The sequence below is a fragment of the Cupressus sempervirens genome, chromosome 8 (assembly GCF_028749045.1).
Source record: "Cupressus sempervirens isolate cs-2001-9-10 chromosome 8, ASM2874904v1, whole genome shotgun sequence".
NCBI lineage: Eukaryota > Viridiplantae > Streptophyta > Pinopsida > Cupressales > Cupressaceae > Cupressus > Cupressus sempervirens.
In genome coordinates this window covers 250,856,661-250,875,020 of record NC_143125.1, presented here as the reverse complement: position 1 = coordinate 250,875,020, position 18,360 = coordinate 250,856,661, and the positions used below count along the sequence as shown (strand labels likewise).

At 37.2% G+C, this 18,360-nt stretch overlaps 2 protein-coding genes across 2 annotated transcripts; both read right to left on the bottom strand.

Annotated features, from left to right (window-relative positions):
* Positions 1-7,402: 7,402 nt before the first annotated feature.
* LOC149542423 (uncharacterized) lies at positions 7,403-12,993 on the bottom strand. Its single transcript, XM_089797361.1, has 2 exons — positions 12,749-12,993; positions 7,403-8,368 (listed from the first exon to the last, which is right to left on the bottom strand). Exons 1-2 carry the CDS (start codon positions 12,828-12,830, stop codon positions 8,148-8,150), a joined length of 303 nt encoding a protein of 100 aa, XP_089653487.1. The 5' UTR covers positions 12,831-12,993; the 3' UTR covers positions 7,403-8,147.
* A 1,897-nt stretch (positions 12,994-14,890) lies between these two features.
* Positions 14,891-17,534, bottom strand: LOC149542422 (threonine-tRNA ligase 2). The gene is made up of 4 exons (XM_089797360.1): positions 17,368-17,534; positions 15,695-15,737; positions 15,516-15,616; positions 14,891-15,317 (listed from the first exon to the last, which is right to left on the bottom strand). Exons 1-4 carry the CDS (start codon positions 17,437-17,439, stop codon positions 15,204-15,206), a joined length of 330 nt encoding a protein of 109 aa, XP_089653486.1. The 5' UTR covers positions 17,440-17,534; the 3' UTR covers positions 14,891-15,203.
* Between the last annotated feature and the right edge of the window lie 826 nt (positions 17,535-18,360).

The following is an 18,360-nucleotide window of genomic DNA, read 5'->3' as shown; positions in this document are numbered from 1 at the left end:
TAACATTAACAATCATGGTTCACCTTAAGCTATTAGCCTTCTTCCAAGGAACCACACTCTGGTACCAATTATTAGAATGAGGAAGCACCGAGAGGGGGTGGGGGAATTTTAGTGTAATAATATTTTGTAACCTTCTTTAATCCAAACCATAATTTAAAACTGAATATAAAAGCAACAAAACAAAACAAAATCCAACTCATGAACATCATAAAAACATGATTTGTTATCGAGGAAAACCTGGTTAAGGGAAAAACCCCAATGGGGATGATACTCACAAATATCTCACTATTACAGTAATAAGGTGCTTTATTAAAGGTTGTTTGGTTAAAGACTAAAGTACAAAAGGGAAATGCAACTGCATTTAGGCCTACAACCTAGAGCTCATTGCTCAAATACACAATCTAAATACATCAAGGCATAAAGCCAATTACATAATCAAAATGGACTTAAAAGCCTACACCAAATTGACTAATAGCATCACAAATGCTTGTACAGTTCCAATGAAGCTCCAGTAGGAAATACTATCACTAAACATTGGATTTGTATTTGCACATAGTGTTCGCCAACGTTACTTTGCATTGGAATCCTCTATATCCATCGTAACCAAAACTTGATCTCAAATATCAAGTCATAACACAAAAATATAACCATGAAGACTACCAAAAATATGTGTACAATCCTTAAATCTTCCATAACCAAATCTTCAAATCATAGTTGTACTAACCAAGATGAATAATCTCTTATGTCAACTCTATCAAAATATATCATTAACACGAAGATTAATATTGATTTAATCATGCATATTGATCAATATTGAATCGCTCCATTATTCACAAAGACTATTAGCCACATATTCAATAGTGAATATTTCATGCATCTGACAACATCAAAGTCTGCGATCATCAAGTTAAACAAATCCTATGTCTACATATTATGTCTAGCATCGCATCCATTGACTTGCCAAAAGAATTGTCTTATCCAACCATAACATACCAAATGTCCAATATACTGCTTCTGGTACACATATAACTAGAGTATCAAGAACTTTTGATAGAGTGCCTTATATCCAATTATGGTCAAGAGTAAATATAAGTTGTCGTCATCAATTACAACATGCCATACATATTTGTAACTCTTGTTAAGAGATGCATCCATCTTCAAAATTTCGCCGAGAGAATTCTCAATGGCCTCAAAGCAAGGCATTTCCCAAAAGTGGAGTGGGAAGTTAGGAAGACAAACCCATATTGAATTTGCATTGAGTGGTTCAATAATAGGGTTGAATGACATTGTCCAGGGTTTTGCGAGGAGAGGAAATGATTTCTCCAAACCCATAACTTGTTCATTATTAAGTCACGATCTTCAAAAGAGGAAAATGTAGCAATAAGATAAGATAAATTTATTAATGTCCAACAAAAGACCACAATGCGGGACTATGGGACTAGAAGCTAGCACCAAGAAAAAAATAGACAAATGGAGCACCAAACGGTGTTCATAAAAGAACAAGTACAACAAAAGAAGAAGAAAGCAAGAGACATCACGGAAAAGATTAGGTATTTGTCCTCATAGAGAAAAAGTCCAACAACGACTGATCTATATGGCTACTAGAGGCCCTGTGATGAAATTGAGTGCTACAAGAGGAGTGTTGCTAGCAAAAAGGTCCCCTGCGGGGTCTCACAGATTTGGAATGGGCTGTGTTAGGGAAACTATATAGCCACTTCACACCTCGAGCTAGAGTTGAGGGCGAGAAGAAGGTTGTAATAAGCTATGCCTGGGTCTGACTCATGGGAAATGATAGTTGTAAAGTATGGTCACGAAGTTGTAAGGATTCACGAAGATAGAGCGCAATGCAACGCTGATCGATGTACCTGAAAAATTCGAGAGGGATCTGCAATTGCTAAACAAATAGTAAAATCTCCCTCTAATCTCGTAGTATATGGGGCATCTGAAAAGAAAATGAATCTCAGATTCTGCCTCTACTAAGGTACAAAGTGTACACACCCGATCCTCTCTAGCAATATGGTGATCGACCTAGATCCAGAGTCTGTGCGAGCCCACCCTGAGGGAGCCAAGGGAGATATGCAGGGCATGTGTCCAATATTTGTGTAAGTACTCAGGGCATACAATAATCTGATCTTGAATATCTAAAAAGTGCTCGGCGTAGAAAGCCATCCTCGGACGTAGTCCCCCTAGAGGACCCACCTAGGTCCCTGTGATATACTTCTTGTAAATGTCAAGTCTAACATGCTTGTTCAACTCCTATCGAGAGGGGAGTAGATGAGTAGGAGCATCCAATGAGAACTGGTAGGGAGGAAGATGGTCAATGTCGATCCCAACTGAACTCAGCAAGATAGTAGCCTGAGCATACCAACTGTGGGCTCTAGTGGTAGGATCAGAGTCTGCAATAGCAACTGAGGAGCAATAGGCTAAGTAAGGGTATTTGTGTTGGCTTTCCTCCAAGTCAACAAAGCCACAAAGATGGTGGAGAAACTAGATCAAGTCAAAAATGGCTGCAAGTCTAAATGGGTGAGCACCAAACTTAGCCAAAATAATACTGTGGGGGGTAGATCTGTGACATCTGATAATCTGATGGAGGAGCATAGTCTAGGTACGCTCGATCATGGCCCAATCCGAGTCCAAAAGGGAAGGACCCCAAACCACCAAACCATAGAGCACTAAGGGTCTTACTAAGGAATCCAGGAGGGATAGCTTAGACAATGTATCTTGAAAGTGGTGTTTGAAGCAATGTCTCTCGAGCATGGCAAGGGAACCCAACCCTTTACTAATCCAAGGCTAAATGGTTGATCTCAAGCTGAAACGAGATCCAGAAAACTTAACCCCAAGGTATGTGTAAGAAGATGTAATTTAACTTTCTGACCCTAGAAGTGAAAATGGAGGTGTGAGGTCTTCAGACTATTGAAGACCATAACACGAGTCTTCTCAAGGTTCACAACCAGCTATCTCATGTCACAAAAAGATGCAAGTCTATCCAAAAGCCTTTAAAGACCCTCAAGAGAGGAAGCAAGATCATAAGCAAAGAGAAGGATGGAGATCAATACCTGCTATAGATGACAACCATCACCTCAAAGCGAGGAGTTATTGAGAAAAGCCTTGAGTTCATCAATGTAGAGCCCTGCTTCACCCAAATGGTGCTTTAGATAGGATCAGAGAGACCCTTTGTGGTCCTAAGTCTACCAATCACTATCTCATATAACCTCATGATAGTCGTCAATAAGATCTCAGAAATACCAATATCTCTCATTCTTTGAAAAAGGGCCGCTTTGGGGATGGAATCAAAAGCCTTACAAGAATCCACAAAACAACAGTAGACTTTCTTCAAGTGATGTCGAGCCTCCTCAATAATAGCCTGTAGTGTAAAGATATGATCCATGGTCTGGTAGTCTGCCTTGAATCCTGCTTGACCCTTAGCCCTGCAATTCCTCCTGTCAAGCTCATTGGATAAAATAGTATTCAAAGTTTTAGCATTGAGTTTGGCAAATGTATGCCCAATCATGATGGTCCTATAGTTTTTGAGATCAGAAGCCAGCCCAAACTTATGGATCAGGTGAATAACATGTCTCAACCAAGAGTTCAGAAAATCAAAACAAACCACTTTATTAAAGAGTGTAGAGAGATAAGGGCCCAGGATCGTGGTACCAAGCTTGAAGAGCTCAACTTGAAAACCCTCCTCATCAGTCGCCATGTTGCATCTCATAAGTCTGATGGCCTCGTAAATGCTAGAGATGGAGAATAAGTGACAATGGGGGAGTGGGTTGGGAAGGGGGGCGAGTTGACCCAGGATGTCATACCGTGGAGTCATGGGAGGCAAGGAGGCTAAGGTCGGGGGTGGACTGGGGTTGGCTACACCTGGGGAACATGATACACCAAAACAACTTGGGATATTTAATAAGCGTGTCTCAGAGAGATCTGCCTTGTGAAGCAATAAATAATCGCTTCTTATGGTGAAGAAAGCGTTTGTAAGAGAGTCGTAAATTGGTGAAAGTAGGGGAATGAGTATCAAAAGCCAAGTCCAAGGAGCGGTGGAAAGTTTTATAGGCATCATCAAACCACTGGTTCATAGGACAAGTATTCCATCAAACCGATTTGGGAGTGTTGGAAATAGTGCTGAGGGATAGAGAGGAGAGCTGACTCCCAAACCACAGTAGCTAGTGAGTGAAACGTGGTGGACACCTGATTGTGATCCATGAAGCTTGTGGAGCAAAGGGGTCTTCTCAAATGGAAAATGAAGAGCTCTTGATCACTATACTCAAAACAAAAATGGGTATGGGGGCGGATCCGGGTAGGGTGAGTAGAGATGGGTGATAAAGGGTGGGAAGAAACACGGACCGAAAGGCTAAGAAGGGCATGATCAACCAAGGTAAGGCGAGAGATAGTAAAGTTTTGGATGGAGGGGAGGAAGGAAGCAACAATGAGGATATAATCAACCACGCTCGCACCCCCGCTATGAGGCCAACATGCTCAAAACTCGAGAAGCAAGAGAGGCCATTCAAAATCACCAAGTCAGAGGACTCATAGAGCTAGAGAAGGTGGCGACCATAGCAAGTTAGAGGTCCACTGTGATCCTCTGACAAGCGTTGAAGCCCCATACTAGTAGGATCCCTCTCAGTAGTACAAATCAAATTGGACCCACAATCATATTGGGGGCTCTAGAGATCTTTAGTCCGTGCATTAAAATATCCTAAGATGATGATGTCACCCATAGCCCCAAACTTGGAGATGCTCTCTAATAGGTCTGAAAAAGAGTTCCCGTCCTCAACACTATGGATGGTGTAAGGTGAGGAAGTCAACGGCAAGTAACAAACGACAATGAAGATATCTTTTTGACGACGACTGGTGCCTCCAACCCGGATCCACATAAATCTAGCATGAGTATCAAAAAGAACCAATGTGGTAGTACTGAACAGATCATCTCTAATCAAACAAGCAACCCCACTAAAACCACACACACCACCCAAAAAACCCTTTGTACAAGAGTATAGGTCAATGATACCAAAACTTAGGGGTCCCCAAGAACTAGTTATCCAACTATGTATTTGGAAGAGAGGGCCAAAGGCCCGCAATTCTACAGACCAAACCATGATGCTGATAGAAATTCACATTCTTTGTTACCTCAGGACCACAAACAATCACATAGGAGCTCTTGGCACAAGCGATAGGATGAACTTTCTCCCAAGGAATGGTAATAGTGGAGTTAAACTAAGCATAGCTCCTTCCACCAAGAGTAGATTTCAAGGAAGAAACCCTCTGTAGCAGTATCAGGGTCAAAAGCACCAAAACTAGAGGTAGAAATCAACTCAACACTCACAAGCAACAAGAGTCGGCCACCAAAAGCATTCTTACCAACAACTAATGGCTCAAAGATCAACACCAAGTAAACAAAATTGAGGGGAACAGTCGACAAACTAGGAGGGAGGTCACAATTAACAAGGACAACAAAATTGAGTGTTTGGCAATACCAACAAAGGCACACATGCATCACAACAAGCCCTGATGGTTGATCCTTGGCAACAACGTTGAATGAAGGGTGGGAAGCACAAAGCCTCGATGAACTAAATAGACCCAGATGGCGACCCACCAAACACAATGAACAAACGTGTTGAGGAAGAGGCGTCGACAACACCACCCTTATGAGCAAGATCTCAAGAGACACCCAAAGAAGGTAGAAGACCATGCAAAGACTTGCCAACACCAGACTGAGAAAGGAGAGTGGAAGAGCGGACTATTGTAGTCATTTCAAAATTAAATATGCAATGTTGGTGAAGAGTCATAGAGCTTGCAATTGAAGATTGGCACTATCACCATTGCTCATAGTAATAGATAATCAATATATTTCATTTCATTAGGTGGTGAAGATAAGTGTAATTTGTACACAATGGTTCATTATGAAATAACTTTATTAAAAAAAATGTATCTAATACAATGTATAAAACACAAGCAATATCCTCATTGCTTTCTTAGGTAGAGAGAAATTATTCTAAGATATCTTAAATCCAAGTTAGAACTACTTGCTTGCAGGTATTCTGTATGCTTTTGTTATTTGCATTTCTAGGCCTTTTAGAAAAATAATTTTGTGAGGTTATTTCACTGTTCATTTCAACATTACACAATATTTGGAACACTACCAAGTGTAAAGACTCCCCACTTCTCATTGGAAGGCTGATATGATAGTTTAAATAAGACTATAGTTTCTTGTGTCAAAAAAGTTGTATATCGAATGTATTTGAAGCATGTAAACAGAGTAGATTGCATAAACCTTTCTTATAATGTTTGTGCATTTTGTATGATCCATCAACTGAAATTAAAATCTACTTTGTTTAACAATGTAGTCATTGTCCATCTTCCAGTGTTTTAGACTTTAGTTCATTACTGTTTAATGTTTATATAGTTCATTAAGTTACTCGATGGGCGTCTTGTTCTTTGAATTGCTAAATTCAAATTATAGTTATGGAAGATCTTTAAAAATTGCAATTAATAATGGTAATTGTATCATTGAATAGAAAGAACTAATCTAAAACAGATACATGAAAAGGGAAACTCAGAATGCAGCTTGAATGAGAACCGATATTGATGTTTGGACCCAAACATATCTGAAATAGGGGGCACAATTATCTGCTTTGAGAAACAAAGCAGTCCGGCAACACCATTTCCAGAGGCTGCACATGCACCTTTGTATATGAAACATAAAATCCAGCTGTGAGCAGAAGGTCATGTGCTCTCAGACATGTTGGGGAACACATTGATTTGGAGAGAATACGAAAATTGTGGCCAAAACTGTCCATTAACTTTTCAATTAGCATAGAGTTACAAAGGCTTACAATGGTAGTCACATCATATGACATATCACAATGCAGTCCAAAATGTCAATTCTTTGATCTTGCTGTTTCGCAATCTCCCCCAATACTTCTCTTTAAGACACACAAGGTTGATATTAGGTGCAAGTCGAATGATGAAACTACAATCCACCTGAGCTTATTCAAACTTAGGCTGTCATTTAAACTTCAATGAGGTTCTAGTTAACTGTAATCCACCTCAGCCACTATAACTTTGAATGAGATTCTAGTTAAAGCCAATCTTAACTTAGCAGTCCGTGAGGTTCTGATGAAGTGGACCCAGCGTACATTCAATTTTTATATTATGCAATAATTACAATAAAGCAGATAAGTGATTCCCATCAACGAACTCTTTTAAACGTGTTTAGTACATCAATCTTGTATGTTTGGCATGTGTTCATGGTTTTTTTTTGCTTTTATACCTGATTTTAAGATCTAGAACATAAGCATCTTGTTTCTGTAGATGTTTGCAGCTAATAATGCAAAACAAATTAGAGATCTAGCTATGAAGAAAAAAGAAAACTTGCTGAAATAAAAATACAAAAGAAAATAACTGCTAAAAATGAATGAAATTTTATTAATCACATTGATTCAAAATTATTTACAGTATGCATAATTTATACAATATTAAACCACCGATTAAAATAGCAAATTACTGGTGAAGGCATGGGTTGATCACAAATTTCCTTAGTTAGGCATATACATGCGGAGCAATGAACTCAAATCATATACTGAATAACCATTTTAAAAAAGAATGAAATGCTAATTGCTCCAGATTTGCAAATCACAAAGAGAGAATAGAACAAAGAGTCTGAGATCGATCCATGAATTATGGAGGTTACAGAAAGTTCTACACTAACAAACGTGCCCCCTCCCCATAAGTCTGACTAAAGAGAATAAAAACAAAAGATAAGAAAGAGGAAAGAGGGAAATTCCAATAGGACCTCCCGCAATGAATGAGTGCCCCCAACAACACTACTCAAACAATGAGTAGATAGCAAACAAAAACAAAACATCTATCGATCAAAGATACAAAAGACGACAATCTTCACCCAAAAACAATGAATATATGACAAACAAAGGCAAAACATCTATAAGTCGAGGACGCAAATGACAGTGAACTTGTACAAGTGACCCTAATGACACTACTAACCGATACAAGAACAATTTGCTAGTTGAAAATACAAGAACCAATTGTCTATAAAACTGATCAACTGTGGAACCATCAACACAAATAGTAGAAACCCCTCCATCATGCTAAAAAGAGAGGCATGACAGGTCAACCAACATGGTGTGTTCCTAAGGAGAAGATGAAGGTAAGGCCCATGTTGTAAGAGCATGACCTTGGCCTGTTTGTGATGCAGAAATTCTGTTGAACCTCTCTCCCCATGGCTGTTCGATACAGGCCTTTACTAGTGGGCTGAAGTAGAATAATTCGCTTCCATTTGAAATAGTTGTATGGCATAAGAATGACTGAGGCTGATAATTCCAGTCTTTATAACAGATCTGATCTTCAATACCTGCAAGACAAAAAAAACTTACATTTCTTTTCTTAGCTCCTGAGCTCTGATACCAAGTAGAATTTTGCAGCTAATAATGCAAAACAAATTAGAGATCTAGCCAGGAATAAATAAGAAAGCTTCCTAAAATAAAAATACGAAAGGAAAGAACTGCTGAAATGAATAAAATTTTATAACTCACATTGATATAAAGTGATTTACAGTACACATAGTATATACAATATTAAACCACAGTTTGAAAGAGCAAACTACGTGAAGGCCCGTGCTGATCACAAGTTTTCTTAGTTAGGCATATACATGTGGAGGAATTAACTCAAATCATAAAATGGCTCACCATTGTTTATGCAGTGCAAGGCCGGATGTATCACCAAAGGAGATGACCTAGCCCCCAACAAATAACTACACAGTGGAAGAATAACAATAACTCCGAGATTTAGACCAATTTCAACATATATTCTCATAATAGAATTGTTAATGTTTGGTAGCGTTAGTTGGATAAACGGTAGTGCAAATATATATATATATATATATATAAGTGAGATATTTTATTTGTCATTATATAAATTACATTTTAATGAATAGACATGTCCCATAAAGAGACATGTCTATCCATACTTAATCCTCTATTAGAGATATGACTGTCATTTGGAAAGCATATACCATATGACAATGCAACTACATTTGCAGTGATCTCTAGAACTTTAACATGGTATCAAAGCCAAACTGCAAATGTAGAAAAAGAGAGAAAATGACAAAACTCATAATTTTTGGACAACCTTAAGTAAACATTTGATGAGAAAAATAACAAAGCAAGACATAATATTATCATTTTAATATTATAATAGCTTGACTAATAATAATCATTTTCTTAGTATCGAGCTAGCACCCAGAATTCATTCCAAGAAAGCCAAGTTCTTGGCAGTCAAGGTTGAGAAGATAATCACTGTCAAGCACCACAGAGTTTTGAATGAAGAAGGGTCAAGCATAGAAGCGATTCCTGTGGGATAACAAGGATCGCGGTACATATATAGGAAGCCAGTACCTGGAAGTACTGAATAGATGGAAAAGTCAGCAGCTATTTAAGGCATCAAAGGAAATACTTTTGATTTTGAGCAGCTGAGAGTGGTAAATGGGAGATATAATAGAAGGATTGTGAACTTCCAGGCATCCACGGGGAGAAATATGTATAAATGCCATCAGAATAGTACCATGGAGAGTGGCAATCAAATTAAAGAACCAACACAGAAGATGAATCCACAGTGTCCCTATGTGGACATGTAGAAGGTGGACCCATCAAGGAATATTAATAATATCATTGCTGGTACTCATGTTCGTAGGTAAGAAGGAATTAGAAGGAAATAAGGATCAAACTTGAACAAGTATTGACCACTTTCATATAGTAGTCAACCAACTTCTAAGGGATCTAGTCTAAGCCCACATTGTACAAGGTAAAAGGAGGTATGCAAAATTATTATTTGAAGTAGTTTTGCATCACACACACACACACACACACATAAAGCTTTAATAAATTGATCACATGAAATTTTTTATATGTGATAATATTATGTTGAGAATATTAAGATATATAGATATGGAATGTATATATTTATATGTTCAATATATATAAATTATCTATCCATCTATATCAGAATAATGAGGATTATTTTCAATATAAGTAAGAGGGAATGTCATTAGTTTATAATTATCTACATTTTATTGGAAAAGTCTTATATCGAGTATTATATTAGTCTCTATTTTGTTTCTATTTTCAATGCATACTATAAGAGCTATTTGCCTTGATCTTTTTTTCTTCGAGAATGTTCTTGCAGGAAAAAAAGAGGGATTGACATTTCATTAGAGACAACCTTAAAGGAGAGGGAGCAAATAGAGGTTATGATTCAATCAACCTTTGGTGATCTCAGACGTATTGATTAAGAGGGAGTAGACCATGTTGAAGATGGATTATCCAGTAATCAATAAATAGTAGCAATCAAGAGGATTGTGATTCCTAAATATTCCTCTAAACTATATGGGCCTAGCTATGTATATCATGAGGAAGTGATGACTTCCAAATGATTATCACTTGTATTTGCAGAAGTTGTTGAAAGGTGACGATCTTTCAATAACTTAATCTATTATGATGGATATCCTACGATATCTATACAAATCATGATAGATGATACTTTGCATGGTGAATGTTTATATGGCATGCATTATGAGAATGCAAGTGCACATACCGCCTTATGAACATTTAAGCGCCTAGTGAATGTCAAATGAGTTGACATTCACAAATGTCAAAAGAGTTGGCATTCAAATATCAAATGAGTTGATATTCAAAGTCAAATGAGTTGACATTTGCCAAATGAGTTGGCAACTCAAATAAACCAGAAAGTCAAATGAGTTGACATTCTAGAAATCATCATTTTTACGTTGAGGTAATATGTTATTCATATTGTGTATGAAACTTGTTTATCCTCCCTAGCTAAGAGGGAGTGTTAATGTTTGGTAGCTTTAGTTGGATAAATGGTAGTGCAAATATATATATATATATATATCATATTGCATATGAAACTTGTTTATCCTCCCTAGCTAAGAGGGAGTGTTAATGTTTGGTAGCTTTAGTTGGATAAATGGTAGTGCATATATATATATAAAAGTGAGATATAATATATGAGATATTTTATTTGTCATTATATTAATTACATTCTAATGAATAGACATGTCCCGTGAAGAGACATGTCTATCCATACTTTATCCTATATTAGAGAGATGACTGTCATTTGGAAAGCATATACCATATGACAATGCAACTACATTTGCAGTGATCTCTAGAACTTTAACAAGAATAATCAAATTTGCATCCAACATGCCCGACTGTAAGGCCTTCCAGGTCATGGCCAAATAAAAAAGCAATTACAATAACAATTCAGCAAAACCTCTACACATCACAACTCTAGCTAGCACAAATCCACAATCTGGTAGAAACCCCAAGAAGAATCTTAAACTTGTGTTCACAAGCCACCAAACAACCTTCTTGTTTCCCAAGCCCACACTTAGCTACTAGCTCTGCTGAACTTCACTCTTCTTAGCTACTCCGTACTCCCTCTATGATCCCCTTGATGAATCTCAAGACAAGACAAGAACCCCTACTTATACTAAACCAAGCCACAGATCAGCCTACCAAGTTACATTAAATAAACACTCGGATGAAATAAACACTCAGCCACAAGTCGGCCTGACAGACTAAATTAAACACATAATTAGGACAAACTCCTAAGTTTAAAATGCATGCTCATGAAAAAATAACTTTATGCGACTTTAGCCATAGGACCACACAACATCCAATGATCCATATCTATGAGCGCTCAAGCCAACTCTCTCCAATGTCTGCCCAGGAAATAAGAACGTGTTACTAGCAGCCACCAAAACAGCCCTAACTCCAATAAGATCACTCTGATCCTTATGCACACATAGAAGAAGGTCCACCAATATGCCTCATACATAATCCTAACCACAAAATCCGAGCTAGATGCTCTTGCATCAATTTTTGACAGAATGAAGACTAACGCCAATTGCTTCAGATTTGCAAATCACGGAAGGAGCGGATATAATAAAGAGTCAGATCGATCCATGAATTACAGAAGCAACAGAAATTTCTATGCTAACAGTTTCATCATTCTCATGGACTCAATTCTGGCCACCATAGCTCAATAATCAGCCACTCAACATGACATAATTTTTACTCACTCACTTGTTTGAATTCATTATCAAATTCCCTATTTCCACCATCTGCTTTCGTTTCTTTGCGTTGTGCATGGTTGAGAACTCCAACTTTAGATTAACATTCAGCAGACCCTTTCCCACCGTTTGGCTTTTCTGTTTAGTTTAACCAGTTTCATTTTGATGATCACTAGTGCGCCATTTAATGCAGACAACAGGGTTCGCATGGTCCACTCTCGTTTGTATCTGTTGTGTATGTTAATAAAACATATATAACAGATTTATTCCTCTTCTCTAAGAAACACCATTATGGCAAATATAAGCCTAAAAAATTTATTAAATCTTTTATTATCCAGTGTACCATGTCTACTGTAAAGAACAAAGCTCTGCTGCAACATTCCCCATAACTGAACTCTAAATGATTGCTTTCATAAATGTTATTACTGTAATAATGACCATTTATGTCACTGTTTATTTCATAATGGTGCATAATAGCATATGGCATGTTTATAATTGATTTTTGGTTAATTTTTTTTTTTTTTGGGCACTCTTGGGCAGTGTTTTGATAAATGCCCTCATCAGGCAAGCTTACTCCAATCACAAATGCATTGCCAATTATCTAATGCAAGCCAAATTAAGCTGAGCCCCATACCCACATACCTGATATAGAATCATCACCATTTCGGACACTTTCAACCATAGGTATGCAGACCCATGTGACTCTGATTATCTTATGGTGCATACTTCATCAGTAAACTACAAACAGTAAAATGTTTCACTAGAGAGCTTTCTGCACACAAACAGTAAAAATTAAACAAAACTGTGAATTCCTGATTCATTCTAATTCATTAAAGTCTTTAGTCACTTCATTAGCTGGACCACTAACATCAAACTTTAGTGGAACAATTCATGCATCCTAGGAGATTCTAATAAAACTTTTGGTCAATGCATGTTTGCATTTGCTATATACATAGCAGTATCAAATAGAGTATGTGAAAAAATATCTATAGGAAAAACAGACCTAAATTCTCATGAGGTCAAAGACAAATTAGCAGATAGGCAGAAACTTAAGACAGTTTGAATTCTCACAAAATACAGCATTTAATCCTTCAAAGTTCAAACAAAGAAGGTGTGGGGATATAGTTTGTTGGACAGTTTTGATTTTGAAGATGGCAGAGTTAGCACATGTGCAATGGGACACAAGCAGCATTGGATAAATAAACAAATTGGGACACGATTATAATGATACCGTATGGGTTCAGTCAATAACATGTATCTCAGCAATAAAAAATTTAAGACATCTCAGATGCTAGATGGTTCTGGGATGCGAATTTCGCAGGCCATTGTGTTTGGTGACAATTTTTGGTCTGAGTGCCTATTCTTTGGGGTGTTGTCTGTGCACTTTGTTGCTTCCATGAAATTGGGAAGGGGGAAAGAAAGTTGGGAGACAAGTATGATAGAACTGGTAAGGAGAGGTGTAGACAGAAAGAAAGCATGGGGAGGATATCCTAGATAATTTCTCAGTGTTCTTGCAGAAATAGATAACAAACACAGATTTGAAATTATGGTTCATGAGAATTTGGGACTTGGCTGTAATGGCGAGGAAGCCTCTAGAATTTAGACCCTAAACAGGTGTTCAGTAGATGTAATGTCTTCAATTCAGGATAGGCTCTAAATTGTGCAGTGCCGTTATCTTCTGTTGCTGGAATATTTCTTCTTTGTGATGACATTGGTGGTATTGGGAACTAGGCTAAAGCTTTTTTTCAAATGTCATGTTGGGCATTTTCATGAGTTGAGTATGAATGTGCGCCATCTTCACCAGGCAGTGATATAATTGGTGAAGTAACTAAAGGTGAATTTATCCGGGGAGGATGGCTTCAATGTGCCTGTTTGCTGCTGTGATGAGATGTTTGAGGATGTGCATGCGGTGGATTCCCCTCAGGTTCATGAAGAGGCTTGCAAAACATATATGCACCCTAAATAACAAAATGGCCTGTATAGTTTTCTCCGACATCTCCGCCATGATATTATGTATAAATGTGCACTCAGCTTTTTTTATGACTGATGTTTTGGTATAGTCCTTAGTCTACCATGTAGTCTGTCAGTCAATATCTTAGAGAGTGATTGAAAGTTGGCATTTTGTTATACATGGACATATGGATATTTTGTACAGTGGTTTACAATAATGGAAAGGGTTCAGTCAGTAGCCTAGTGTTTGGTATAAACATGGTGGCTCAATGGAAGGTCTTTTGTTTCAATTTCGTTTGATGATAGATGCCCTTATTCTGGTTTAGAATTAAAAATGGATTTTTTTATAACAATTTATTGAAATACTGTAGAATTTTGATTGTCCTGATGAACTGGTTACCAGTATCCGAGTTATTTAACACTACTTTTTGTGGCTCCTAGGTGTATAACCTAGGTATATTAGAAAATATATACAGCATTTATTCCCAGCCCACAAATATCTATCAGTTACCAGCATATCCCATAGTAGCCACAAAAGAGTATCAAGTCTTTATTTTTGGATGAAGAACTATACCGAAAACCTTTCAAAGAAAGATTGCGATAAAGGAGTTCCTAGATTACCATGTTTCTAAATCAATAATACCCAGAGGATAAAATCATGGTTAAAATAAGCTCTCCTTTCCTGAAATATTATAATAGGTAAGATATTTTAGCTGCAATGTGAAATAACTAAGCCTTGCAGGTAGTTGGGAAATCAGTCCACATTAAAAGCATCCAGAAAAATAACACAACAACTTCACCAAATGAAGAAAGACAATTCAGTTCAGAATAGAATGATTAAGCATATACACAGAACGACAACACTCTGCATATTAGTATGACATTGAATGACTAGTATAATGAGATACAATAATTCCAAGCCTAGAATGAAACAGGCTCCTCAATGAAAATTATCCATGTGTAATTCCAAAACAACTACATATGGGATATTTTAACCAGATATCAACCAACTAAACTGTATACAATAGCTACAAACATTAATATAGCTGTTACAATCTTGTCTGATCTGGCACGTTTCAAAATTTGAATAGACATGCCAACAGAATTTTTTCATAACACCCTCTATAAGCACCATCAGATTCAACCTTTAAGATGCCATTGCCAATTTCTCATCCGCTTCTTTTAGAGACCGCACAAGATGAGTGATTCGATATTTTAGCTTGGCATTTTCTGTTTCCAGTTTCTCCCGTTCTTTTAGAGCCTGTTTAAGAAAAACATTATTACATGTAATGATTCGTTATAGGAACAAAACTAGACAAATATTTAAGCCATTTCATCTGTTCGCCTCAGACTGCAGATTCAGTAATTAAATGCATACTCTTGACTGTTTCAATAAGAATAAAAATAAACTTTCTGAGGAATGCATTGAAACAGTACAGAATAAGGAATAAACATATACTTTCTCCCTTTCAGAAATTTGTTCTAATCTAGCTTTCTCCAACTTGGCCTGGAGCTCTGTCAAACTTGTCAGCAACTCCTCTTGTCCCATTACAGAGTTTCCTGGTGTAAATCCAAGCTTCAGTATACATTAGGGTATGACAATTAAGTAGCATTTCAAAACATTGCAACCTTCAATACCTTTATTTCTTCCTAATGCAGTTTCCAGTTTTGCCAAGCGTTCCTGCATGCCAAAAGCTAAATGTTATAACAAAACATATATAAATTCCATTTCCTGAGATTGAATGTGCATTAAGTCACTATAACGACCCAACAGCTAGTTACATACAAAAGTGTCTATAAATGACCCGTAAACCACCCAAAAATTCCCGAAGACACTTATATAGTGTAGCCAATATCTCCTCACCACAATAAGGAATCTGGTGTAAAATCTATAGGGCATCTTCCAAAAGATCCGAGCTTAATAGAGTTGATTCCAACATGATACCATATTGACAGTGTTTATTTGAGTATGATCCAGGTTAAAATGAAAGTCTTAAGAATGTGATCCAAGCTTATCCCACATTAATTGGGGCAACTCATAATCTCATGCAAGATTTAACAAGTGCAAAAAGGCAGCAGTGTATTCTTCACTCAGATGTGCCCAGTTTCAAAAGAAATCATAGGTAGGAAGATATGACCTATATAAAATATATATATATATATATATATATAAACAACTTGTTTTTTGGCAGCCAAAGATCTTAATCTCACACAAGATGAAGAGACGCACAGATTACAGTTTAGTCATCTAAACAAAAATTATTTCTTCTTGGAGCCAATGAAATGGATGAGAAGCCGTTGCCCAGGTAGCAATTACATAGTAGCAAGGCAAAGCTATTGCCATAAGAAACCTAGATGTCCATAGGAAGCAGACAACTCTTGAACAAGGCTATGTGAGATCCCATGTGAATTTTGCAGGAAAAGAAACTGCTTAGAGTTAGCTCAGTTCCCCGGGTGAGCAATACAAAATTAGTGACAATATAACAGCATTAACATAAAACGGAGGTCCTGCGCCTATGGTCTAATGGCTAACCTGAAATTCACGTGACTGAACCAGTTATAAAGTTTCCCGTTGACATGAAAATAGAACAATGATGGAAACACTCATATAAGCATAATTGAAGTTCAAATCCCTTCACCACAATTGCAAACACCATAATTTCAGGGCACATGTGGCGGAATTGTGGTATGATAATTATTGGTACATAGCAAGGTGATCTAGGATTAAATATTAAAAATGCATTCCAAGCTCATCAGACATTAGAATGCCACCCAAGTTTAACCCGCACCTTACCCAAGATTTAGTATGGAAATTGTTAGGAATTTCATGACTAATTTGAATCAACAGGGTTCAGATTGTATCTAGAAATTCACTGCGTTGCAAAACTTATTACAGCTTCCCTGACTCAAAATATTTCAATACTTCTGAAAAAAAACATCAGACGTTTATGGCATATCGCTTCTACAAAGACACCTGGCCTTGTCCATTGTGGTACTCCATACCCAGCAAGTTTTCTGTATTATTTTAGGGATTTCAACACTTCACAACTTCTCCTACCCAGGATTTAAACAGGGTACTCTGCTATGCAAGCCCCATATTTTTATGGTTGGATCCTATTCGAACTAAAGAAACAAATTTCACGTTATCCTCTTTAGATTATTTCTTTTACAGATTGCTTGGTGTAACATGATAGAAGGGTTTGCCCCGAGGATTACAATTTTAGGGATGGACATAACATACAGGTCACAACGAATATTTGTATTGAACATATAACTAACAAATAATATACTAGGGTTTGTCAAATAAAAACCTCGGCTTCTGTTGCTCGATCGTGAAAAGGCTTGAGTATAGCCGCCAAATCTCCATCGCCATTGCCTGCCATGATTTTCACAGTAAATTTATGTTGCCTGGGCTACTGTTTGTCTTACTCATATGCCAATAAGAACTGATAAAACAAACACTTGTAATAGGCTATGGTTCTATGTAGGGGGCTTAAAATATTTCAATAGGTGCTAGGGCAAAGTCCCCACTAGAGTAGCCAATCAGGTAACATGAGCACCTAGAACTCTTAAATTGCAAGTTCTTTTTGATGATTTTTCCTGTGTAACTCTCTTCGTATACAAGTCAAGAGCTTAAAGCTAAGGTTTTGATTTTTGGGTATTCAAGAATCTCTCTGTAGAGATCATCGAACACTAAGTGGACAAAAAATTGACATTTTCAAAGTGTCACCTAGACCTTGACCCCTCGACCCAAATAGCTAACAATGATATATACTAAAAGAACTAATAGGCTCTGAATTACTAGACATCTAGACATAATTATGAGATGTTTTAAATGTGGATTTGCTCACAATGCAACTTCCCTTTTAATTTTACATTTTCATATACCACTTGGGTCCTTGTGTTAATCAAGGGCCCATATAGTAATGCCCCATGGACCCTACAAAATCATTGCAAACCCAATAACTAATGGTTGTTACACGTACTTAGTTGTCATTTTGTCATGTAACCACTCAAACTCAAGTCGTCACTGTTGGAAATATAAGAGAAGTAACTAAGTGTTAAATCTGTAACTTTGATCACCATACTAATCTGACTGTGCAAATTGCATAGAGCTTATCGTTCACAAAATGCCTTATGAAGGCCTAAGATTTATATTGCTCCTTCTAGGCATGATCGATGTCCCTTCTTGAAATGATTGTGTTAACCTTAACTAATCTAAGTCTACTTACATATTCAATACCTTGTTTGGGTGTCGATTATGAGAAAGTATTATGGGTCGATCTAGATAGGGTCATGTCCCT

What these genes read in the sequence shown, in the direction of transcription:
- LOC149542423 (XM_089797361.1), bottom strand. Translation starts at nt 12,830, where the DNA reads ATGCACCATAAGATAATCAGAGTCACATGGGTCTGCATACCTATGGTT. An exon ending in TGGTGATGATTCTATATCAG is followed by an intron (nt 8,369 to 12,748) that starts GTATGTGGGTAT and finishes TTTGTCTTGCAG; the next exon opens with GTATTGAAGATCAGATCTGT.
- LOC149542422 (XM_089797360.1), bottom strand. Translation starts at nt 17,439, where the DNA reads ATGGCAGGCAATGGCGATGGAGATTTGGCGGCTATACTCAAGCCTTTT. An exon ending in TGCATTAGGAAGAAATAAAG is followed by an intron (nt 15,617 to 15,694) that starts GTATTGAAGGTT and finishes GATTTACACCAG; the next exon opens with GAAACTCTGTAATGGGACAA. An exon ending in AAATTTCTGAAAGGGAGAAA is followed by an intron (nt 15,318 to 15,515) that starts GTATATGTTTAT and finishes TTTCTTAAACAG; the next exon opens with GCTCTAAAAGAACGGGAGAA.